At 39.7% G+C, this 25,293-nt stretch overlaps 3 protein-coding genes across 7 annotated transcripts; all 3 read left to right on the plus strand.

Moving 5' to 3' along the window:
• Positions 1–2,899: 2,899 nt before the first annotated feature.
• Positions 2,900–8,763, plus strand: ccdc80l2 (coiled-coil domain containing 80 like 2). Of its 3 annotated transcripts, none has more exons than XM_034546476.1 (13): positions 2,900–2,941; positions 3,112–3,500; positions 3,582–3,670; positions 3,816–3,989; positions 4,138–4,289; positions 4,574–4,885; positions 5,070–5,310; positions 5,500–5,656; positions 6,193–6,329; positions 6,735–6,886; positions 7,059–7,162; positions 7,813–7,893; positions 8,005–8,763. In XM_034546476.1, exons 2-13 carry the CDS (start codon positions 3,230–3,232, stop codon positions 8,337–8,339), a joined length of 2,205 nt encoding a protein of 734 aa, XP_034402367.1. In that variant the 5' UTR covers positions 2,900–2,941; positions 3,112–3,229; the 3' UTR covers positions 8,340–8,763. The 3 variants fall into 3 exon arrangements, 2 of the variants coding, with proteins under 2 accessions (XP_034402367.1, XP_034402368.1); XM_034546477.1 differs by lacking the exon at positions 2,900–2,941 and adding an exon at positions 2,948–2,997; XR_004610594.1 differs by having other exon boundaries at positions 2,940–3,500; positions 6,739–6,886; positions 8,005–8,120.
• Positions 8,764–10,542: 1,779 nt separating this feature from the next.
• Positions 10,543–21,771, plus strand: fybb (FYN binding protein b). 3 transcript variants are annotated; one of them, XM_034546473.1, is made up of 19 exons: positions 10,545–10,800; positions 13,520–14,441; positions 16,108–16,243; positions 16,347–16,420; positions 16,801–16,823; positions 17,439–17,497; positions 17,753–17,885; positions 18,063–18,222; positions 18,449–18,569; positions 18,723–18,742; positions 18,868–18,940; positions 19,057–19,143; positions 19,602–19,642; positions 20,081–20,162; positions 20,312–20,411; positions 20,658–20,820; positions 20,962–20,995; positions 21,079–21,110; positions 21,242–21,771. In XM_034546473.1, the coding sequence occupies exons 1-19, from the start codon at positions 10,798–10,800 to the stop codon at positions 21,262–21,264; spliced, it is 2,286 nt and encodes a 761-aa protein (XP_034402364.1). In that variant the 5' UTR covers positions 10,545–10,797; the 3' UTR covers positions 21,265–21,771. The 3 variants fall into 3 exon arrangements, with proteins under 3 accessions (XP_034402366.1, XP_034402364.1, XP_034402365.1); XM_034546474.1 differs by lacking the exon at positions 19,057–19,143 and having other exon boundaries at positions 10,546–10,800; XM_034546475.1 differs by lacking the exons at positions 20,081–20,162; positions 20,312–20,411; positions 20,962–20,995; positions 21,079–21,110; positions 21,242–21,771 and having other exon boundaries at positions 10,543–10,800; positions 20,658–20,757.
• A 1,235-nt stretch (positions 21,772–23,006) lies between these two features.
• atp5mea (ATP synthase membrane subunit ea) lies at positions 23,007–24,331 on the plus strand. The gene is made up of 4 exons (XM_034547036.1): positions 23,007–23,109; positions 23,610–23,664; positions 24,016–24,114; positions 24,242–24,331. Exons 1-4 carry the CDS (start codon positions 23,074–23,076, stop codon positions 24,265–24,267), a joined length of 216 nt encoding a protein of 71 aa, XP_034402927.1. The 5' UTR covers positions 23,007–23,073; the 3' UTR covers positions 24,268–24,331.
• Positions 24,332–25,293: the final 962 nt, after the last annotated feature.

Genomic DNA, 25,293 nt, shown 5'->3' on the forward strand with positions numbered 1-25,293 from the left:
CTACACAAAACAGTAATGAAATGGACTACTGCATGGACGTACATATAAATCCGAAGAAAAAATGTCATACAGGGCTGAATAATCCTGTTACGGAGGCATGGGCCGATGCAACATCCATCTCATTGTTATCTAGACCAGTGGTCCTCAACCTTTTTTCAGCCGAGTATCCCCTGAGCAGTTTTTTAATGGATGCTCATTTTAAATATATATATTTTAAAAATCTCACATACCCCCAGGGGTACACGTACCCCCATGTGAGAACCACTGATCTATACCATATATTGTCCTATACCAGTTTGCACTGTGAGAGAGGCAGAATACAAATGTGTCATGATGTGATTCTTGTCTTTTATGTCAAATGTACTATATTAAACAATGTATAGATCTTTACTTTGCACAGCATCCCCTCCCTGATTCCACTTTTGAACACCATTTTGAGACTTTGATTGTTGCAGATAATCATATACCGCTGTATAAGATCCAGTGTGTTCAAGTCATTTGGATGGTGGTGTGTGGTCACTGGAAAGGTGGCTTTGAATCAATAGATTCAGTGCAGTATGTATAATCTCAAGCATCACGTCATGATAAACATATGTGGACTAATAGGAACTGATACTTTCACATATGTTTCACATGTGTTTTCAAAGTGGACAATATGATATTTTGTATCAAATTATCCATACAGGATCAAAACAATCTTATGAACTGCCGATAGTCCAGGATTTCAACCTTAAAAAGTTGAACTTTGGTTGGCCCCTCCAACTCTCTTCATGGACTAATCAGTTCCACTCACACTACTACCAATGACACACAACATGTGGCGCAAGACTCACAGCAGTGAGCGTTTTTAGTTGTTGTTATTTTTACATTGTGTCATGAATTCATTTTCACCCATTTTTTATTTATTTTTTATTTGTTATTGTTCCTGGAACTGAGAAACTGATAATCTGGTCCGATAAACTGAATACAGTAATCATAAATAAAGTAGAATTTCCATTTAGGTTTTGGGCAGAATGTATCTAGATACTTGATAACTTCCACGATACATCATGAAGTAGGATATAATGTCATTGACGTGGACCATTACACTACCATGTGTTTGCTGTCAGGTCATGCACGTTGCCTCGCTCATCCAGTGCCCATGAGCCAGACATTTTGTGCTTGTGAGGGACAAATTGAATCAGTGTTTCTGTTCGTAGAGACACGTGGAAGGTAGTTGGCTTTCTTTTAACTGTATATATTTGCTAATGAAAAAGTGTCTTTGAGACAGAACCTATGTAGTATGGGACTGTATAGTATATATAGATATATATAGATACTCTCTCTCACACACATACTGATCATCTGGTTCTTTTTATCAGGCTCAGAGAGTGGAATGCATTGTTGCCACACCCGGTTCTCATTTCAGCTTTTCACTCTAAAGATGGCTCTTCTAATTGCATTGGCTTTGCTTGAACGTTTTGTACGTTTTTTGTTTCCTATATTCTCTCTTCTTTTCTTGTTCTCCCCGAGTCACAAAACAATAAGAATGTAATCATCATGTGTATTTTTGAGGTCAAGGAGCAGATGGAAGAACATCTCACAATCGCAAAGTCGGATCAGAAAAAACTCCCAAAAAAATAGAAAAAACCCTTTCACAAGGAAAAAGGGAAGAAACCTTCAGGAGAGCAACAGAGGAGGATCTCTCTCCCCGGATGGACAGACGCAATAGATGTCATGTGTACAGAATGAACAGCATTACAGAGTTACAACACATTCAATGAATAGGACATAAATGTATGAATAATGACCAGGACCAGCTTCAGACACAGCCAGGTCCAATGGACCCTATGAGACGTGAAGTCACAAAGACTCCGGGGAGGAAGTAGAGTTAGTGATGTGCAATGGAGAGATGTAAATTCATCCATAAGGAGAGAGAGAAGAGGAGATAGGAGCTTAGTGTATCCTAAAACATCCCCCAGCAGCCTAGGCCTATAACAACATATCTAGGGGCTGGACCAGGGCAAACCTGATTCAGCCCTAACTATAAGCGCTGTTAAAGAGGAAAGTCTTAAGTCTGTTCTTAAATGAGGTGACTGTGTCTGACCCCCGGACTGAAAGTGGAAGCTGGTTCCATAAAAGAGGAGCTTGATAACTGTTTAATGCTTTAAGTTAATGTGGTTAAGAGTTTAATTGGTGAAGCATTTATGGGGCAGTTATGGGAGGAATAAATGCCTTTTTTATGGTAGAGTCTTCAGGGTTAACTCGCCTATGAGCACATTTATCTGCAGGTTCACGACTTTGAACTGGTATTAGCCTGTCTGGATTATTTATGGTCACAGCCATTTGTCTTCATTTAAAAGCTTTAATTCCTATTGAACAAATGGCAAACTGCTCAAACTCTAATCTCTCACTTTGACTCCCTCAGTCTGTCAACACCAAATGTATTTCTTTTCACTCCCTCCTACATGGGTGAGGCAGCCTGCAATAGTGAGTACAGGTCTCTGACGGATACTGACAGATATTGAAATAGAAAAGTGTCAAATACAAATAGTCATCAGGTGAAATAATGCAAGTAATTTGATCGTTGCATGGATATTGTCTATTCCCTTGCCTCTAGAGGAGGCTCAGAGGTCAGAGGTCAGGATCAGACTCCCAGCAGCACCACTCGAGCAGTCGCCCTCATTCTGAATAATCTTATGAAACAATATGTCTGTTTTGCATGTGACTGATGGTTTTTCTATTAAGAACGGACACCAGGAAGCTGTGGGACAACGCAGCACCACTCACGTACACACAGAGAATGTTTGGAGAGAGAGAACGACAGACTGAGACAGAAAGAAAATGCTTTGAAGTCCCAGAAAATTCCATGAGTTTCCCGTTAACGATCCGGGGTATAATGTGAACCAGGAGTGCATGTGTGCAAGCAGGGGAAGTCTCCCCAGTCAGTTCCTCTCTGCTGGTGAGAGAGGCTAACATCTCTGCAGTCTTTGCTGTTCTTTTACCTTTGAGATTCATGTCAGATTGGTTTTTTTTATTTGGGGATTTCTCCGATTTGTGATTGACGTTGTGGAGCTTTTAAACTCTTAAATCCATTTACAACAGCTGACAAATCAATCGATTCTTTTTCAGATGCATCACTGGTGCCTACGATCCAGCACAAATGTATTTTATAATCAGAGGAGGATTTGTGAGCTGTTAACCACTTCCAGCGGATCAACAAACCAGCCACTCAACCGTGTCAGCAAGGATGTTTAATTTCTATAAGTCACACTCGCCTCTGCTGTTGTTTGCTGTTGTCTGGAGCTACCCGGGTTTGCTCACCGCCTGGCCAGGCATCAGTCCCAGCAAGCCCAAGGATCAGCAGGACCCTAATGTGAAGGACTGGGGAGACTATTCAGACCTCCCTGTGGGCATAGAGCAGGGGCTGGGGTTGGACGAAGATCATGCAGACAACAGAGGGGCGAAAGAGTCCTCATCGAGCCTGGCTCCGGAGCTGGATTTCCTGGCGGACTTTGCAGGCAAGACAAATGAACTGATCAGCTGATTTTTCTACTTGTCTGTTTACCTACTTACAGTGCAGCACACCTTGTCTCCTCCAGGTAAAAAGCGTCTGTGGGTGATTACAGCCCCATCACACAATGACCACTACCTTCTTATGATGGCGAAACAGCTGGAAGACATGGAGCAGGTACTGTCCTGTCTTATTTATACCTTTTGGAGATTTTTTTCATTTGTTTCATTTCATTTGGGAAAATATTACGAAGTAATTTCACTTAAAACAGCATCCTTTCTGTCTCTTCTGTCACTCCTTTGTCTCTCCCCGTCTCTTTCAGAAAGGGCTGAACTGCCTTCTAGCAGCAAGAGACACATTCATCATCACCATCATCCAGAATGCCATGATGGAAGGTCGAATCCAGAAAACTACTTTCCAAGGAGACGCCACAGTGGAGAGCCTGGACCCTGACACCGTTAGCAAACTGCTGCACTACCTGGAGCTTACCAGCCAGGTAACCAGTTTGTCTCCTAACTAGACATAAACAAGTTACAGCCTATTTGAATAGAAATTTGTTATTATTATTTTCCTTTTCTGGAATTGTCTATTCCTCCTTCGTGAGTACCTGCAATTGAGTTTTTATACTGCAACAATTGTTTCAGGAGCAAGGGTTCACCATGCTGGTTCTGAAGAAGAACCTTCGGGTCAGTGAGCGCTTCCCTTATCCGGTCCGCGTTGAAGCGGTTTTGGAGCTCATTGATCAGTTCCCCAAGAGAAAGCTGGAGAAGATGACCAGAAAAGGATCCAACTTGAGGTGCGATTATACCACTGTGTCATTCACTGTACTGACAGAGAATGGAGTTCAGTCAGTGCACGTTCCATTGAAGTAATGCTGTCGTAGGGGAAATGACCAACATTTCACAATCTAAAGATTCATCTTCAGTTTGTAGGAGTTGTTGATGTGTAAGATATTAATGTGGTCTATCCAATTGAATGTGCAGTGCAATCGGAGTGTTTGGTTTTTCTATGTCATTTCAATTGATTATGAAAGAAAAGTCTACACAAATCCTCTCAAACACATTATTGTATTTTATTTAGGTGTAAAACCACAAAAAAGAAGGTTGTAATGAAAAGGAAGAAGATGATACTGAGCCCTCAGAGGCGAGGTAATGTGACATCTCTGTTGACAATACAAAGAAAACCTCACCCGGACAAAAAAGCTGCTCTGAAGAGTAAAATCCAGGATATACTGAATGGACGGTCAAGGTTTGTTATCCGTAACGTGTCTGCCGCGGGGTTCAGGAGGGCAAAGGTCTCGAGCAGTGGGGGTCGGACGTCTTCTAACGGACAGCAAAGAGTGCAAAGCCCTCTCTCTGTGTCAAAGAGTAACGATAAAGTGAAGAAAGACCGGTATGATGTTTATATTTTCTATCCATTTTTCAAACATACTAAAAGAGTGTGGATGTTAAAGTCCTTCTTAGATGTTGTGTTCCCATCTGGTAGGTCATGCCTCCTCATCCATGAACACCAGACAGAAGTGCTTTTTTAGTGCTGGATTAAGATCAAAGTCCTTTTTTTTCCTATTCTACTGCAGGCCTGACTCCGCTGTGGAAGAAGGGAAGAGAAGAAATATAGGGGATTCAAGTGAAGATAACAAAGAGCAGAATGCAAAGGAGGACACACAGGAAACACAGAGATCTAACAAAAAGGGTAAAGGGAAAAAAGGGAAGAAAGGGAAAGCAAGAGGGAAAAAGTCCAACAGAGAGGTCAGTGAGAAGGATAAATCAGCCCTGAAGGAGTTTTTGAACAATTTAAAGGGGACAAGAAGGTTAATGGTGAGAACTGTCTCTTTTTGAATTATGGTCTTTTCCTTTGTCTCAGTCTTTTATCTCTAATCCCGATATACATCCACATTATAAATGCATGCAAAACATTTGACGTCTTAAGACATATCTGCACCTGGTCAGGACCTCATATCATCCATTTGGAATGATGTATCTGTTTGTGTGTTGCACTGGTGCTAGTTGATCTCAACGCCCAGCCGAGATGCAACATTGTACATGCAGCAGAAAGATGACAGCGAGAAGCAACCTTGTGACCTCGCAATGAGAAAGATCACTGTGGCGACCATTGTGGGAAAGGGAAGTGACGCCACACTCACGCTGCAACACCACCAGCTCGGTGAGGACGGCTTGTACACTTTTGTGTATGTGTATGATATTGTCTGTTTGACATTTTGCATTAAATAATATTGGATTAGGTTCGTAGGCAGATATGATATATTTGTTTTAACATATAACTAATGTTTGAATATTCCAAACATAAAGTTGTGATCAAAGACAAAATAGGTTAATTGTGTGGTGTGTTTAAATGCTGTGGGTATTTCTGACTTCCAACAGATAACAAGAGCCTGTGCTCCGAGGTTGTAGCACTAACACCACAGTGTTGCCTTGAGCTCACTGATAACACATGTTTAGTAGTTCAGTGTGTTAACAGGCTTACATTTGAACGCTGATGGGAACGATGTTTGTTTGGAATCCAGGTTATATGTTTCAGACATTGTCCCGAGGTGGTGATTCATCTTTATGGTAGTTTTGAGTCATTAGTAATGTTGTTGTGGTTGCATTAAACAACAACTTAAGATATCCCTCTTACTTTGTCTGCTTCCTTTACTTCATTATGAAGACCTATTCATTCATACATTGTTTGTGTTTCAGAGTCGGAGCCTCCACTCAGTGGCCAATCAGAACATTTCTCAGATTCAGGCCTGATCTCTCTGTTGAGAGCGGAGCTCGGCCTGTCGTCCTCTGACCTCTTTTCCATGACCGTCACAGACTACGACCTGAAACCCAATGTAAGATGTCTCCTCTGCACGCTGTTCTATGATATTTTAAAGTGGTTTTGGTCATTATGCACGCTCGTTTTCAGCACCACTCTCACTCACGATTACGTCTGGAAGTGCAGTTGAGTTCACAGCGGCTCAGAGTGATGAGAACAATATTCACCTCGTCTGCCAAGAAAGAACAAAAGAGTCAACAATTCCTTCAAACTTGTGGGACAAAGTCCTTTTTACAGTTGTTTGTGAAAATATATTAAAAATCCAGCATTATTTAGTAAGAGATTTACAAAAAAGCCACTTGATAATCCAGCTGTGTCATTGATGTCCCACGAACCGCTGATGTAAATATATGTAATACAAATACACGTAACTTGTCTCTCTGTGTTTGCTCTGTCTGATTAGCATTTATTATTCCCCTAGAAAGTCTTTGAGGCTCCTCCGTCAGGCCATGCTCTGTTCGAGTACATTGACAACTTTCCCTCAAGGCATTCAGAAAAAGAAAAAGAAAGGAGGAGTCCTCCGTCCTGCTCGAATGGCAAGCAAAAGCCTGCAGCTGAGAATTCACTGCTCAGGTACTGTGCTGTAACTCAGTGCTAATTGTTCACTAACACTACATAGGGACACCCAGCCTCCTCAGCAATCAGATATAAACTCTTCTTATTCTTATTCAACATGCCCTGATGCCACATACATGACTTATAGCACAAAATGTAAACTTACGTGGCTGCATGTGTTGGTGTTTAGGTTCATGTCGAAAAGGAGACTGCTGCTCATCTCTGCTCCCTCTGAAGACGACTACTCCTTCCAGCAGCAGCTCTCTGCTCTCAGTGGGCAGGAGTGTCACCTGGGTCAGTAGCTCTTTACATCTGCTGAACAATGCACTGTCCGTCTGTTCTGAAGTTTTTGGCACAAATATGGAAATCTTACAACTGAGTCAGGTTTCACCCTCACACTTTGTTTGCCTTATTCGGTAGAATTACATAATAACTATACAAACTGGTCATACACGTGATTAAAGTGTATGGCATAATTTTTATTTTAAAGTATATTCTTATTTATACTGAACTACTGTATTATGCTACTTGACACAGTTACTTGCAGAAGAGGGAAAGCAATAAAGTAATTTACCCAATTACTGTGCTTATGTATAATTTTGAATAATTCCATTGGAGGTTACCTTATACTTAAACTCTCTACATTTCACAGGGAAATATTACACATTTTACTTAACTATGTGTATTTTACAGATTTAGTTACATAATTAGCAAACATTTATCACATTGATAAAAAAGAATTATCTCAACCTTTCATCTGTAACATTAAAATATTAAAATCAAATTAATGTATCAATCATTAGTATTTTTTTAGTTGAACTTATAAGTACAAATATAATGAAGGACCTTTACTTGTGGTATGGCTGCTTTTACATAAGTAAATAGTCGGAGTACTTCTTCCACTTCCACATTATCCATAACTATTTTTGTTGTCTTTTCTTCAGGTATTCGCCACTTTGCCATGTTGAAGCTGACTGGAACTGGAGACAAGGCATCAGGAACTGTTGAGCTATTTCCCCTAAATGGTGAGTCACAGTAATGTCGAACAGTCCATGCACACCAAACAGTGACAGAAAGCAACTTTTTTAATCCCTTTTTACTGCGTTTAATAAAGTGCACAAATTACATTTCACCAGGTCACAGTCAGAGTGAAGTGGAGCCGTTATCCCGTGACATGGTCAACAATCTGAGAGAACAGCTGAAGATCAGTAAGGAATACTACAGCATGCTGGTTGTGGGGAAGGATAGCGATGTCAAGGCGTGGTTCCCGTCACCCATGTGGTCCATGGATAGCATCTACGACCTGGTGGACTCCATGGAGCTGCGCCTCCAGGAGGAGAAGCTGCAGAAAAGACTGGGGATCCACTGCCCTGAGGACAGAGGGACAGGAGGCCATGAGGGGGGCCATTATCCTGGCTATGATGAAGATGGGGCGGACGACGCGTATTTGTATCACCGGTCAGAGGAATGATGCAAGAGAAGGAAAAAGAGTTGCAGTGGAGCGAGACGACACATCAAAAAACATCATCCAACATAAAAAAAACTCATCTTCAGGACTCACATCTTCAAAGACTCACAATAATAAGATACATATTTGATGGTTTAACTAAACCATCAAATATATTGTTTTTTTCTAATGAAAAGACAGTGTTCTATTATCATGTTCTGATCATAACAACAAAGTCCATCTAAAGCTGAGCAGATTGTGCTCATTGGCAACATTTCTGTTGACTCTTTTTCAAACACATTCACTGTGTAAACTATAAGAATGGAATATCTCCCTGTTGAAATGTTGTGTTGCTAAAATGTTATTTGTATTCAAACAAAACAGATGTTCTTTTCTTCAACATCTGTTTAAAAACAAAAAAAGAGTTATTGATGCTGGACTCGTTGCATGCTTCAGGACATTCGTTTATAACCGTTCTTTAAAAAAAGCTAAATTCACCCTTTGTTGAAGAGCTTTCAGTTGTTTAAAAAAAGAAGAAAAAACATACCACAAGTGAACCCCAAAACGTTTTGGGGAGTGTTTTCTAAATGTTTATACCATTAGAATGTCCAAGGTCATCAAATACCACACAAACAAACACACCATTGTATATCAAGGATAGAGCGATCACTGTCATATAGACCAACCAAGGCCCATAATGAAAATAATGAATGTGACATAGCAGCATGTCACGGAACGGGGTCGCAAGGCAAAGACTCAGGAGGAAATACACAGGAGTCAAGTTTGAGGTAAATGAAAAAGCCCTTTACAAAGTCACAAATCAAAGGAAAAACTGATGCTGAGAACTATAGCTCGGAGGTGATGCATACACAATGGTTTACAAAGAGACACTGGCAAGAGACGAGTGAAAGCAGGGGAATATGTCTGTGAGGGGAAACCACAGGTGAAGGGAGTGAACAATCAGGAGACACTGGGGAGACACACACACACACACACACACAGAACTAACATGGTGTTACACAGTACTGTACATATCCTAAAGCAATGCTTAGTGAAATCATCAAGAGGAGAACATCTGCAGACTCAATTTGGGGGAAATGTATTTGTGTGAAAATCAACAGCAAACGACACACACGCCTAAATGTGGATGTGAGTTTCTGCAGGTGCAGCTTCCTCGTAGCATTGTAGGTTTGAAAATACTATTCAAGCAACATCCAAACACATCAACATAACAAGATAATAAGCATTGATGCTACTCATTTCTTCAGTTGAAGCGACAGACTGACAATGTGGCAGCTTAAAAGCGCTAAAAATAGAAATTATCAAGTTTGCATATTGGTGTGATGTACCTCCCACAGTCCAAATGCATGTCAGTCAGGCGGAGTAGAGTCACGTTATGGATGATGGGAAAGATCCTGGTGAAAGTATGCACGCGACAACCTGCATTGAGCCTCAGTACTGTAGATTTATGTGGAGCCTAAAGATGAAGGTCACTTGACCTTTGCTGTACACCTAAAGGTCTGAGGCCGCTACATTTACTGACTTACATTTGACTTCTTAAAACCAAATTTGAACATTATTTCTGTTCCGATTATTGTTTTTGGATTTGGTTGTTTAATTTACTTGTGAAAGATAACGTAAAGTTTTGAATTGATAAAATAATCAAATGACCAGAGAAGTTCGCTTTCAAACACTTTACAGCCTGCACAATAAGCTCTGAAAGTACAACAAATAAATACCTGTGACCATCATGAGGAAGCATAGTTTACTAAGCCTTGACAGCTTGCTCTGGTTCGCCAACACATGTCCCATGAAATAATCATGTAAAGATAACACTTGGACAACCATGACATGTAGGAGGTCCACTGAGGTTGAGCGAGTCAACGTTCTCACACAAAGCATCTGATGGCATCTGTCCTCTTGTCTGCTTTTCTCTTTATTCAGGGTGATCAAAGTTAGTAGCCCACGTGCAGCCTCTCAGAGCCACAAACACGGATGTGGACTGTTGGTCTTGTTGTTGTGCAGACATGTGGTCAAATTATTGTGTTTAATACGGTTGCAAAGGAACACGTCTCACAGTGTTTTTTTACTGTTGCCCCGCCGCCGTGTGAGTGGGCATCAGGTGTTGAGCACAGAGGGAAACTGCAGGGAGTTTGCCAGGGATAGGCAAATCCATGAGATCAAAACACACAGATAACAGGCTGTGAGGCTCACAAAACACACATACCACTGAGAGGGGAAGTACTCTGCTAATGTAGCCAACAGGACTGGAGTGTCCACCCCCCACCCTCACATACAAACACAGAGTCACACATTTAATGCTTGGTCACACTCTTTGACATGTGCATTATCTCAGTACCTCTCTCTCTCTCTCTCTTCGAACAGAAACTCACACAGATACACTGAACAAACACTCTCGGGCGCCACTTTTCACATCGACCGTTCAGGCGAAGCAGCGTCGCCTTGGATTGCTGTCCTCAGCATGGTGAGTGCAACATAACTGTCCACGAACTGCAAAACTATTTAGATTAATCACTTTCTAGATATTAGAATTAATCTGCAATGCTTTAATGTCTAAATCCTATTAAGAATAGATCTTATAGAAGCCAGTCATTGTTGTATACATTTGACAATGCCATTTGTTTGAGCCAGTTTCTGCATGCATGATTAGAGAGGATCTGTTATCTTTAAATAGTTGGCTTGCATTGAACAGAATTTTGACAACAAAGTCACTGTAGCAATTTAGTGTTTATGACCCAATTGATTATTTAAATTAGAATGTATGTTTTTGCTTAATTTCTTCATATGTAAATATGTGTACAAACAGGAGTCACCATTAGGGTAGTTTATTGTGTGTGGCTTTGTGTCAACTAGATTGAGCAAGACAACTTTGGCCTTCACCTTTTATCACACAGGAAATAGAAATCAAGGTTCCTCTTTGTTTTGACCAGAAGACTTCTTTCTCTCCTCCTTTTCTCAGCAGATCATTTGACTTGAAATATACTAATAACTGTACAGAAAACGGCATTTTAATTTATATTTGCAATAACGGGGAAACTAGCTAACCACTTAACCATCCAGTGGCTGTCGTCTTTGTGGCCAACATGCTTTGGTTGTCACTTCTCCCCATGAGATTACAGACAATAAGAGTGACCCCGCACTAAAACAATGGATTTAAAACACGGTTAATCAATCTGAACCTATGCTTACCCAGAATGTACAGTCAGTCGCCAGCTTTTCAGTCACATCTGAAACTAATGCAGTCTAATACAACAGCCATGCAATACATCCTACCTTTGCTACACTAGAATATTTATCTGATGGTCATTTTGGCTGCAGTTTGTGGTTCTGTTGTGTGTAAATCTTTAAACCTTTTTACAAAACTGGACAAACATTTAGAGAAGTGGTAATTGCAACTGTCTGGTACATAACATATTGGGAAATTTTGAGTTTACCGTGGTTGAGAAACGGAGGGAACTTTCCCCGGATTTCATATGCCACGCTTAGTTGTACCACCCTTCAAATTATGACACCTCGAGAAGTTGTTTCTGACAGCTTTAAAGTGTCACTCCACCGGAAGCCTTTCTTTTGAGCACCAAATACAGAAACTCAGTTGGCTGGAAAAGTGGTGGGTACAAGTCAACGTTGGCAGTGGCCTTCTACACAAAGAGAGGCTGTGCATGTACAACCATCAAACGGTGACAATTATACACAGCGGAATGGAAACTTCTAAAACTATTCATTGTACATCATCCCTTTTTAACTTTGAACTGAGATCATTGAAGTTACATTAACACATGTTAGCTTCTTCTCCTTTTATTTCCTTTTTTTTTTTTTTACTGCCAACATAGTTTGGTGTCAGTTTCAATGTATTATATTTAAAAATATATTTTTTGAGATCTGATGTTCACTGTGGTTTGACTTCCCATGTAGCTTCACGCGGTGCATTTATTCTTTCCGTTGCACAGTTTTCCCTTTAATTTCACTGCCCCGCTGTAGGAATAGCATGTTCTTATCTCCACTTCCTTGTATGGTGCTTTATTACAAAAGGTGTGGCTGCTACTTGGTCAGTTCATTGTGGCACTTTGTAAAGCGGCTGCATTACTGAAATTGTCCAAACCTGCTATTCTGGGTCACGATGGTCATTTTGCCCACCCATGGGTGCTTGTAGGACAGGCTTTCAGATAGCAGATGTTTGGATGCCAGAGCTAGAGCAACATAGACTTCTTTCTATAGACTCACTGTGCTAGTTATTGTGCGAATTCTAATGCTACTGTGATGTCCATATCAAATAAAGTCAAGTCAAGTCAGTGAAATAAACAATCAACCTGCAACACACAATAAACCATTTAGTCACAAAAGTTAATTCAACCTCAAAACAGGCATATTAAGTAGCCCTCCGCCTTGCCTTCAAAAGTAAATACTTGACAAAAGTAACTTTTGTATACACTGGAGAATGTGCTTAGACAAGCCAGGCAGTAAACATGAACTGTCGTCTGAAAAGTAATAAAGCTCTTTATATACCTGGTACAAACAATGACCAGTGTATCTATTTTATAGAATGTATAATTAAAATTTTAGAATTTGCTTTCAAGAGTCATTTAAGTTTTATCTGTCTGCTTATGAGAACGTTCTCTTTTTAAATTGCTTTTCATTTATACATTTTATTTCCATATGAGGTATTGTGTTTCCCACATGTTCTCATCTTCGTAGGCTACATTATCCAAATAATCCCAATAATTTCCATTTCATAGCGAAGAGCTTTTAATTGGGTGAATGAAGAGGAGCTCCTGATTCATTCAGTGTTGTAAGTGGTAAGAGTATTACTTTGACATGGTTAGTGTAAACACTGTGGTTTATGAGTGGCCTTGCTAAAAGAGACAAACAAACAGATACGTTATAGAAGTAACCAGAGCGAGAGCAGGAGTTGCACTGATTGGAGGGACATTTTTGAAAATCAGATAAAGAAATAGAAAATAAGCTATTTAAAAAACGTTGCAACTTTCTCTTCCTATGTGTGAACTTTCATGTCAGTCTATGTGCATTTGGTTTTCTTCCATTCCTCTTTCACATTGTGCAGCAGTTTCTGTTTTTTGTTTGCTGAAGTCATCTTATCCTCTGGCATGCACAGAACATCTTAATCTTGGATTCATTTCTGGTTATGTATTTTTACCCTCTCTCTGGTCCTCTTCCATTCTTTCCAGGAAAAGAAAGCTGACATAAAGGCCATGATGGCTCGCTTCCAACCGGATGGAGTGAGCGTTGATGAAACTTGTTCTTTACCGACTGGACGCATCCGACAACCCCTGCAGCCCACCCTCTCCTCCAACCCAACCGTACAGATGACGAAAACTGTCTTGGAGAGCCCCTCGGGCAGCGCGATAAACATTCCTCCAAAACCCAATTTTCTGAAATCTAAAAGTGACTTAGAGGCACATGAACCAAACAAAACTAAAGCCCTGGCTAGCAGGTTTGGAAACATCCAGGATGACACCAACACCAAACCTTTTATTGTGAATAAACAGCCGCTGCCCCTGAAGCCACCCTTTTCACAGGCTCCTGAAGCTAAAGGCCCTCTACAGAAGCCCCCGCTCAACAAGCCCTCTCTGAGCTCCACTCTGTCCGACTCCAAACCTGGCTTTCCTAAACCAGCACTTACCTCCAAGCCCAGCTGGTTGAAAGAAGACAGTGGCGGAGGTTTACAACAAAAGTGCAGCAGCAGCATTGTAAGATTGCAGCAGCAAAATAAAGAGATGGCAGGAGCTGGCGCGAACGCTGCGAACAAACCTTCGCCTCTGCCGAAGTACGCTTTTAAGCCCCCTGCTCAGAATAACTTCAACAAGGAACCAGAGAGCGGCGGGAAAGCAGACGGAGCCAACAAACCGCCGTGCAGTACCGCTAACTCCGTCCCCCCATCAATACCTTTTGCCAGTAAAAAACCTAGCCTCAAAAGACCTCAAAACCTTTCTCCTCTGACTAGCAGCAACATCAGTGACGGCGCTTCCGGCCCCAAGTGTAACCCCCTCCCCAACAGTCTAGCTTTGGGCTCTGCTCCTGCCAAGCCCAACCGACCCCCCATAGTCAACCTGGAGAGCTTTAAAAGAGGTGCTGTGGCCTCCGATAATGGTAAGTAAGGCTGAATTAACAGCTTTGTTGGTTTAATAGTGACTACTCATAATGAGGAGGTAACCACAAATCCAGTGACTGACTATGTTTCAGTATTTACACAAATGAAAGCAAATCATTTTTCAAAGTCGTTTTTTAAAGTGTAGCCTGAGGCACCACCAAAACAATACGAGCTTAAAACCCTCTATCCCAAAGATGTGTGATCACCGTTAGTGCCACAGATAAACTCAAGTTAACAGTTCTTACAATTTACAACTGGAATCAACTGAAGTTAGAGACAACTAATATATCTACAACTAGTATCTACATGACGAGGTGCCATCGAGCATACAACCTGAAAATGTTAAGGCTGACATTACAATATTGTATATGATATGACGTAGTTTATCTCCACTAAAATGATAAAGATAATAAAGAGAAAACAAATTCTAACTGACAAAACTAAAAATAAATCTCTTCAAGGTTGGGGTTGCATTGATTGCGGAAATATGGCCTCATTTAAGTAAAATCAAGGTTACAGTGTAGGTTACTGATTTATCTGGCTATGCACTTACTGACCTAAATAAATAAAGCTGAACCAACTTCGTAACTAATTACACACTATAGCTTTTACAAATGAGATGAGAATCATGGCATGGTTTGAAGAGAAAAATATCGTCTAACGAATACATTTTATTACTTTTTCAGTATTAATCTCCTTTCTATCTAACTCATAACCAGGAAGGCGGAGACATACAAAACAGAGTTCTAGCAGAGTAATTCTGCAGCAGGTGGACATATGTGAACCCACAGGCAGTAAAACTTCAACTTTATCTGGCTGCATTCACAGCATTTGTTTTCCCTTTGGTATTTCATGTCTTTGTCCTTTCGCTCTCAATCCATAAGCAACAAAAAAACCAAACACTGTAAACGGTTTCAGCATAATGTGTTTCGAAATCTTATAATGAATCCTTTCTTGAAGGTAAAGTTTCACAAGTTATCGGGGTGTGTGTTGTTAAGTTCACTTTGCTTCTGTGTGATAGCTTAAAAGTAAATTGTTCTTAGCGTTTTCAGATATGATAACATAACAGCTGAATTAGCATTTTGTCAAATGTTCAAAGCTTTAGCAGAAACACACTTGGTTCCTCTATTTTTCACAAGTTCCCTGTCCGGTTTCTCCTTTCGCCTTCCCCCTCGCTCTCTGCTCTGACAGACGAGTTTGTTTCACCACATGAGGAAGTAAGTTCCAGCAAAAAGAAATAGTTTCGAGTGAGAGGCTCTGTTTTTAACACACACCTGACCTGAATTAATTTCCAGACAGAGGTGAAGGATGGCTAGTGGCTGAAATGATGGGCAAATACTGGAAGACATAAAACCAAAAATAACAAATTTGATGTTTTTTCCCCCTGTAAAATTGAACTAAAGTTTATGATTTAATTACATTTACTCAAGTGCTATAGTTAAGTACAATTTAAAAGTACTTGCACCTTAAATTATTCCATTAATTTGCTACTTTATACTTCTACACCATATTAAAGTTTTTACTCCACTAGTTACTTTCCAGACTTAAATTAGCAAATATGCTAATTAACTATCTGAGGATTAAAAAGGCTATCTATCTATCCATCTATTCATCTATAAACTTGCACTAAGTTTTCTATTTTGGGAACATGTGTTTTTGTTACAGGTCCTGGCGCCTTTAAGAAACCCATCCTCCCAACTCCTCTGGCCTCTCACCCCAGTAACCATACCAACCATGTGACCCCGACTCAACCCTCTCCGACGGCAGTTCCTAGTCTGCCCCCACGGCACCCTGGAGCCATGTAAACCTCACATACACACACAAGATAAAGAGATATATACTGTATGCTTTCTAGGGAAAGCTTCTCCAGTGAACAAAGGGTAAATCCTGACTATGTTTTTCAGGATCCAGCAAGATGAGTGCTATGATGACATTGATGAATTTACCAGCGCTCCTCCACCACTACCATCATCGACAAGTTCAGTAACGTCCCTATCTGATTATACGTGATGCGTCTTGATCACATGTGGCAAGACGTTTATGTTTACAGCACAACACAAAGACTGATGAGGAATGCCTTGTACCATAGACCCACATAAGAGGAACTACATTAGTCAGCATATCTTGTCAGTGTTTAATTACTGTTACTGTTACGTAATACATAAATGTTGCTTTACATAACTCAGAATCAAGAGATAAAATGTCCGAGCAACTCTCTGGGAATTGTACTAAAATAGTAAACACAGTAAAAAATAGTCCGTATGAGTCAATATTGAAGTATGAAGCAGGTCATGATGATCGTAGCTGTTGCACATGGATGAAATTCTCTTGTAATGTCGATTCATTGTTTCTCTTTAGGTCACCCAAGTCAGAGGTCAAAGGTGAGACATGCTGATGTACTTGTATATAAATACAGATGTGCATACAGTCACACAAGCAGATGCACACATACACACACACATACTCAGATAAGAACATGCATGTGTGCTCATAAAGACACCAGAGGTGTTCAGTCAAGTCAAGTGAGCAGACTATTGCTTGTTTGTACTAGACTGAACGTGACATCTTAAACTCCAGCAGACTGAGTGCGCTGCTGAACTGAAGACATTCAGAATCAGGGCTGAACTTTGGGTCACATGAAGGGTGATGCCTAGTAATACCTAGTAGTGCAATATGTAGCAGCGTAGTAAAAACATAAAGTAAGTAAAGAGGCGAGAGGAGAACTGAAAAAGAGAATAGTTTTCAGTGAGTGTAAAAAGCAAAGACCAATGAACCGATTGAACTCAAACATACCACAGTGAGGTAATTGTGAATCAGCAAATTAAATATGTCGGGAAGAATGTGACACATAACTGCAGCGGGACGTTAATTTACGCGAGTGAAAAAGACAAGAAAACAAGAATATATAGAAAATGTGCATTAAATGTCTGCAGAAGTGTGACATGAATATGTTATGATGTATGAGAGTAATTTATTTATATTTGCTGTTACTCTAGGAGGAAGAGGATGATGATGGCGATAGCGAAGAGATGTATGAGGATCTTGATGAACGATGGTGAGAGAGTTCATTCCATCGTTCCCTGTTTATCTAATTCTGCCCTGACTGTGAATCCGTTTAGTATAATGTGTATTTATATCCGTAGCCAAAGTCTTTCAGCCAATCAGTCATGTGGACATTTACATGTCTGTCCCCTTTGTTAATACGTTTGTAATCTTCAGAACGTTTGGTAGTCTACCAGGACTTGTTTATGTGTCAGTCGGTCGCATTTATAATTACCGAGCATTGTCAACGCTCTCTCGCTCTCAAAAGGGAAGTGGCTGAACAACAACAAGAGAAGAATAAGGAGAAAGACGACAAGGAGGAGAAGAAACGACTGGAGGCTGAGAAGAAGGAGCAGAAGGAACGTGAGAAGAAGGAGCAAGATGCCAGAAAGAAATTCAAAGTGAGTAAACGAGACTGGAACTGAATATGTAGCGAGACCCAGCTGGGGGTTAACTTATTTAGCAAAAAAAGGGACACAAATTCTGTTAAGAGCATGTCATAAATAAATGTAACAACCTATTATTTGTGTTGTTGTCTGTGTGTTTGCTATCTGTTTGTGCATGGCTGTGTGTGTTAGTTGGTTGGCCCTCTGGAGGCCATCCACCAAGGGACGGCATGTGGGGATTACAAAAGCTGCAAGAACAACCTTGGTCTGAAGCAGGGAGACTGTCTAGACATCATACGTGTCCAGGGCAACCCAGAGGGAAGGTGGTTGGGACGGACGCTGGATGGATCCAGTACGTTCACACATTTATCCCTCATTGGTCTCATTTTCTTCACCAGGCCAATCTGTAGAATACAGGATAAAATGTTATGTTACACCTCTTAACCTTATCTTCTTTTATATTCTTGGGGAAATTCTCAGTTATCAATTAAAAGTCTACTTTCGAGCTACATGCAATAAATCATTTTAATTTGGGGAAAAGAATCTCCTCAACATATTTTACTCTCCGTTTCCAACAGTTGGTTATGTAAAGATCACTGCCGTGAAAATTGACTTTGACTCTCTGAAGAATAGTCAAGCTCAGCAGGCGTACGACTCCGATGTATACGATGACATCGACGTGGTCTCTGCTGATAAAAGGTACCGAATTATATATTCTCACTCCACATCACCGCGTGACACCTAACATTGCTGGTGTTTCATTGCATTACTGTTCATACTTACCACATGTTCGCCAATCTATAGTGAGAAATGAAAGCATACTAATTTCTTGAAAACCGTCTCTCTCTCCAGCGGGATGAAAGGACAGGGAGGTATGCTTAACACCTTGCAATAATATCACAAATTCCAGGACATCCAGTTACAGTCAATGTCAAGGTTGTTTCACTGAGACAAAACATGTCACCAACGATGTAATGCGTTCGCTTTTGTCCTGTAGTTGTCCTGCCCCCGCTGCCAGGAGACGAAGGAGAAATATATGATGATATTATTGATGTAAACCTGGAAGTCAGGTGGGAACTGATTTTTTATATTTACAAGAAATTGAGTGTTTCCGTACAATATGATGGATACACAGGAGAAAAGATGGAACAGAGAAAGGTGTTTTAATGCTTGGTTGGCTCTCCAGTCCCCTGGACTCCAGGTCCTCTTCTTCGAAGCCTCGTAGCTTCCTGCGGATATTTGAGCGGAGCAGACGTCCTGCCAGCCCTAAAGTGTAAAATACACTCAGTAGTAAGACTGATCACAGACCTACTGTCACCTGTTAATCCCTAATCTTTCAGCACGCCATTCCCCTTTCAAGGTCTAGCCGGTTTCTCTCAGATGAAGTTGCGTTGCAACCTTGATTTTCTCACCAAATCAGCCACTTCACCTCTTACTGAATAACACAGAAGAATGTTAATTTGATGTAATTTCTGTGATTACAATTAGTGCAGCTGATTATCTGTGATTTTACTAATCCTCTCAAGACATTCGCATGCCTCTAATTGATGTACGAATGTTGACAGAATCAGAAAATCAAGGCACCCTCAAGTATAGGCCAACTAACTCAAATATTGTGTGATTAATTATGAACAGGATTTTTAATTTTGGCTGCTTCGAATAATATTAACCTACTTTTAGTTAATGATATACATTATGTAACATTTTAATGTTGTTTTTTCCTTGTGCCAGAGTGCCTCCACCCAGCCAGTTTACTGCAGAGGGGAATTCAGGTGAGAATTAATACTGTGATAATACTACCAAGTTTCTAATTGATATTTAATGAAAAAAGATAATACATTTGACCTTCATTGGATTATTCTTCTCTACAAAACACAATGTTGCTCTATTTAAAAACCACCGTATTGTTTTGTTAATTTTACTTATTGTTATGGTCTGTTATGACCAGTCTCTCATAGTCGGTAAGAGTTTAAATAACATTGCTTCTACACTTTGCATTTCATCTCTCATAAGTATTGTTTGTACTTGTCTAAATACATTAATTACTTCCTTTTATATCAGCTTTTAAGCCTCACTAGCAAAAATGCAAATTGCCCAACATTTATATTTATATAGTCAGAAAAAAAGTTCCCCCTCTGAATGTATGTTAATGTCTAGATGTGTAAAAGTAAAAGAAAAGCTGACTTGGTGTTCCACGCGTTCATAAACAGATCATCTAGGAGAAGAAATAGATGAGGAGATATACGATGATGTTGACTCTCACAATCTGCCTCCCCCTCCTCCCATCAGCAGGTACAATTACATCCATTTTAAAACAAAATAACCATCTCAACCGTTTAGATTATTGTCAAGTGTATTCTTTTCAAAAGACTCAGAGAACATATTTTGTTTGACAAAAAAAATATTAGGTTACCAAAGAATAATTTGCTTTCGTTATCCAGCCTTCCACTTCTGAAAGGCAAAAGCAAGACGGAAGAGATGGACCCAAAGAAGCAGAAAAAGTTTGAGAAAGAGGAGAAGGACTTCAGGAAAAAGTTTAAAGTCTGTCGCTCTATTACGTCATTAAGCTATATTAGTGTTAACAGCTGAACTGCTCTATAATGCTGCCTAATTTAAACACATTCATACTTTTAATCAAAATTCATTTGAATGTTAAGTATAATGATCCTAGTTAACTTAAAGATTGACTTTTGCTTGCCATACATGAATGGTTGACGTGCTATCATCAAGAATGCAACATTTAAATGTCTTTGCAGTCACAATATTGACGATGTAATTCTCTGTCAGTATGAAGGGGAGATCCAGGTGCTGTACCAGGTGACCATCTCCCTGACACTTACCAAGAAGAAGTGGAGTGCCAAAGAGCTTCCAGTCAAAGCAGGAGAGAAACTGGACGTCATCGTTAAGGCCGTGGACAACAAACTGATCTGTCGGAACGAGGAGGGAAAGCGTGAGTCTCTGCTGCTTGTTATTGTGTCAGTTTGCAAAGAAAACAAATCAAAAAATGTGATCAAGTTTCCAGTGTTTTCCACTTTTGCACCATAAAAATAGACCTTCCAAGTCTAAAATCTGCCTGTGTGTGTGTTTCCAGTTGGCTACGTATCGACCAGCCACGTTGACATGAAGTGAGTATACCACGAACATTCACACGAGAAATAGACGCTCAACAATATGCTGCTTGTCCTGATCGCTCTGTTTCTGTTTACAGCGATGGAGATATCTACGATGACATTGGAGATGGTATGTTTTACATCTCATCTTTCATCATGTCATATCAATTTACAATGTGCGAATATCCAGACAATGGACCTAAATCACCATTCATAACATTAGAAAATATATTTTAAATCTATATCACATTTTCCTTTCAGATTGCATCTATGACAACGATTAGAAACATCCTGCACTGGGTTTATTGTTTTACACTGATATTGCTCGTTTTATTTATTATGTTTAATAATAATACATTAGGAGCTCATAATGCCTGATAATCAGACGGAATTGTCATTTTTGTTTCGTTCCCTCAAAGACAACAAAACTAAACAATGTGATGGGATCATATTACTTGCGGCATATCAGCAAAGTGGAAAATGTTTGTTTGAACAGTGTTTTGCATATCTCTGTTTACCTTTAGAGCCGCCACAGCACTGTACATGTAACCTTCTACTGTGTTTTGCAATATTATAATAATAGCTATATGTTGTAAACATTACTTGCTATTTTATCTTCAGTTAATGTCCACGATATGATGCTGTGTGTATACTCCATTGCTGTCTGCTCCCAAACTAACTCGACTGTCTCAAGTTTCAACATGTGGACTAAACAACTGTTCTAGTGCCAATGTTCCTCTATAATACTGTACATACAATTGTGAAAATATAAATTTCGATTTTTCTCTACACATTTTAGTTTGTCCTGTTGTTAAAGTAAGAGCATGTCCGCTATAAAGAGAGTGCTCCTATTTCATAAGTATATCTGACAATCGCATGCACCATACATTGTGGTGTGATGCTTGTAAACTTGGGTGATGAGTGTGTTTGATGTGTGTAAGGGTAAATAAGGACAATTTACACTGGCTTTCCCACCAACAAAGAAATTCAAACTCCTCAATAATTACTTATTTGTGTTGTTTTGTGTGCAAGAAGGGAAGATGTGACATCTAGTGGCAGCTATCAGAAACTACAACAACTGAAAACTTCATACTGGGATTTGGATTCAAAAGTACACTGTGGAAATTAGAGGAAAGACAAAAGAACAATGATTGGCATACCTACCAAGCTTTTAAAGTTTACACTGACTTGAAATCATTAGTGGATTAATTGATCAAAAGAAAATGTAATGAATTTAGATCGAATTTGTAAAAATGAAGCAATGAATTAAGGAAATCATCAGATCATCGACAATGAAAATAATAGTTGGTTAATGCTTTACTTATATTCACGTCTTTATCAAATGGTACCACCTCTGAAGTGGAAGTCATGTCCCCTTGACTGTCTGGCAGCACACAATTACGACCAAATGAGTTACATGAACATCACTTGAAGTAATTCAGGGTTCCTATTAGTGTGGAAAAGGAGAAATGATTTAGGATAAAGACAAAGATATTTTTTCCTGGGGAGTCAAACGTTGTGGCAGTGCACCTACATGGCTTTGATATAACTAAATGAAAGTGCCTCATATAATAACTGATAAGGTGCATTCTGCTGTCACGTATGAACAAGATGTATTATTATTATTATTATTATTATTATTATTATTATTATTATTATTATTATTATTATTATTATTCTTTGTATGTGTGAGGCTCATTGTAACCTATTGACTCTCTTTAAGTCATTTATAATATTTAACTAGATATTTATATGTAGGCTGTAGCCAGCCCAAACACAAATAGTTTTTATTACCTCAAATAAATATGATTAATGTTCATGTTTAAGTATTATGATCTATTTTGCTAATTTACTTTTATTAGCTTATTCAGTTCAGGCACTATTGTCTTGTGAAATGTTTTCCCTATGAAACTAGTCTGTTGCTTTGAAAATGTCAAGAAAAAAACCACACTGGAAATGTTAAATTTCAGAAAGAAGTTTGTCTGACAGTAAAACGCAGCTCGCGGTTTTAAAATTCCCTCTCATGTAAAGAGACAAACGGAAAAAAAAACACTTCCGCTTTGTCCGGAAGTGATCCACTTTCTCGCTTCACCATGGTTCCTCCGGTCGCAGTGTCGCCGCTCATCAAGGTAATAATAACACATTATTTGCGCTGAATAAATTATGTCACTATTGTGATTGTGTACATGTACAGGTAATAAACTAATTTAAAACACTAACTGTCCTCTACACGCGCAGCTACGGGTGAGCTGGCCGTGAATGTCAGTGGCTAGTGTAGCATGTTAGCTAGCTATGACATTGACAGGTCTTCAACATTTCCAGACAAACAGCTGGAGGTTGAAATTCGGAGCATCCTCCACATCTGTCTGATGTGAAGTTCGTGATTGTAATGGCGAGCTGTAAAGCTGCAATACGTGCAGTGTGTCATTTCAGTTCACGGCTAATGTAGTTAGCAGAAGGGTCAGTCAGAGTGAACTTCGCTCCTCAGTCAGTTGTGTTAAACACAGTCACATCAATGAGGGGAAGTGCAGTTGGTGTCTTCAAGACACATAATATTACTATTAACGCTCAGTTAGCTGGTTAGGCGTCGCTGCTGCACCAGTTAACACCTGTGAATCTCTGTTTTCAGACGGCCAGGTGGTCCGCCCTGCTGCTCGGCGTGTTCTACGGCAAGCAGCGGTTCGGTAAGTTCTTGTCTGCGCATGCGCCAGCAGAATGTTATTGTCTGTCCAAATTTCAAGGGCAACAGTTAAACAGAAGGGAAGTAGTATACATGCTTAAATGTCTAATTTAGTTCAATAAACCTAAGACAATCACAGCCTACGTCGTAAAATGTTCTGCAAGATTACAACTTTGCCCAGATTTAGTTAATTTAGGCCGGCTCTGATCTATAAAGCATATGTTATGAGTTTATATGTGTCCTGTAAATTTACTTACGGATGTATAAGGATATTTTGCACACTGCAAAAAAAGGTCTAATAAATGATTAGGGTTAGGGTGAAATAATGACCGGTTGTGGTGTCATACTTGTTCAGATTACCTAAAGCCCATTGGTGAGGAAGAGAAGAAGGTTGAGGAAGCAGAGAAGGTGGTCAGAGAGGAGCAGGAGCGCATCTACAAACAACTGGCTGAAGGTAACACAGGACCAAACACTCACTTTGTTCCTGTTCTTCAAATGAAGCATCACACATTTCAACATTATCTCCACAAAATGTCCTATTTACATATTTCCCCCTTTTGTTCTCTCTCTCCTCTCTGCAGCAAATTCTGACACCATCCTTAAATGAACAATCTCCGAACCTGTGGCACTATGCTCCAAACTTAATAAACAAAAACATATTTTTCATGTAATCAAAGTGTTCTTGTTTTTATTTTTGTTTAGGGTCTATCATCACACTAAAATAGAAAATAATTTGAAACAATTAACCTTTCCAAGTCAGTTTTCAGGTTTAGTTTGTTAGTTGCATGTAATACAACGACAGAATACACTGTTGTGTGTGTGTGCGTTTGTGTGGTTTGTGTGTGTGTGTGTGTGTGTGTGTGTGTGTGTGTGTGGGTGTACCTGTCCTTCAATAGGAGAAGAGCATGGTTGTAATCCTGGCCTAGTTTAGCAGCAATCCCAGGATTGGGGTCAGGGACCAGTGGTAGAAAGTGCAGTGTGGACAGAAGTGTTCCCCCAATACTCTTGTTGTGTAATATTGTAACCTTCATTATGAACTCTCCCTTACCTTATAACATTATATACTACATGCTATAACAATGGTGATGATCTGGAGGCACATGAGGTTTTAGTAGATTTCATGTTGCTACATGTGACACTCAAATAGATTTAGTCGTAATTTTTATTAAGTTAAACTAGTTATATGACTTTTTAAAAGTAGATTTCCTCAAGTGGAGGGCTATGTCAAGTGAATAGTGAGTTACCAAACCCTGTCCAAAGGGTACGTGCTGAGTCAGTCATTTTAGTTTTTGAATACGTTTCTTTTTCAGGATCCTAGGAAATTAATTCAGTCATAAAAAATACATTTGCTTTATTTGGGTCATCATAGTTCACATGGAGCATTTGAAGTGGCAAGCTTTAAAATACTGAACATTAAATACAGGAAGTCTACTTAAACATATTATTGGGTATGTTTGCAGCATATTAAGGTACATGTATTGCCTAATATTACCTGGTGATCTGATACACCAATATCGGTACGTAATACTCATACATCAGTAAATTGAGGAAAGCATGATACAACCATATTTCAATCACTTAAGGGAATGATAAATAACGTGATGACTCATTTGCCAGTGCTTATAAATCACAC

This window comes from Cyclopterus lumpus, chromosome 12 (assembly GCF_009769545.1).
Source record: "Cyclopterus lumpus isolate fCycLum1 chromosome 12, fCycLum1.pri, whole genome shotgun sequence".
Classification (NCBI taxonomy): domain Eukaryota; kingdom Metazoa; phylum Chordata; class Actinopteri; order Perciformes; family Cyclopteridae; genus Cyclopterus; species Cyclopterus lumpus.

Coding starts and splice junctions, on each gene's coding strand:
- fybb (XM_034546473.1), top strand. Junction 16,244..16,346: donor CCACGGCACCCTGGAGCCAT/GTAAACCTCACA, acceptor TATGTTTTTCAG/GATCCAGCAAGATGAGTGCT. Junction 20,412..20,657: donor ACTTCAGGAAAAAGTTTAAA/GTCTGTCGCTCT, acceptor ATTCTCTGTCAG/TATGAAGGGGAGATCCAGGT.
- atp5mea (XM_034547036.1), top strand. CDS start 23,074: ATGGTTCCTCCGGTCGCAGTGTCGCCGCTCATCAAG. Junction 23,665..24,015: donor CTACGGCAAGCAGCGGTTCG/GTAAGTTCTTGT, acceptor ATACTTGTTCAG/ATTACCTAAAGCCCATTGGT. Junction 24,115..24,241: donor CTACAAACAACTGGCTGAAG/GTAACACAGGAC, acceptor TCCTCTCTGCAG/CAAATTCTGACACCATCCTT.
- ccdc80l2 (XM_034546476.1), top strand. CDS start 3,230: ATGTTTAATTTCTATAAGTCACACTCGCCTCTGCTGTTGTTTGCTGTT. Junction 5,657..6,192: donor GCTGCAACACCACCAGCTCG/GTGAGGACGGCT, acceptor TTTGTGTTTCAG/AGTCGGAGCCTCCACTCAGT. Junction 7,163..7,812: donor TGGGCAGGAGTGTCACCTGG/GTCAGTAGCTCT, acceptor TCTTTTCTTCAG/GTATTCGCCACTTTGCCATG.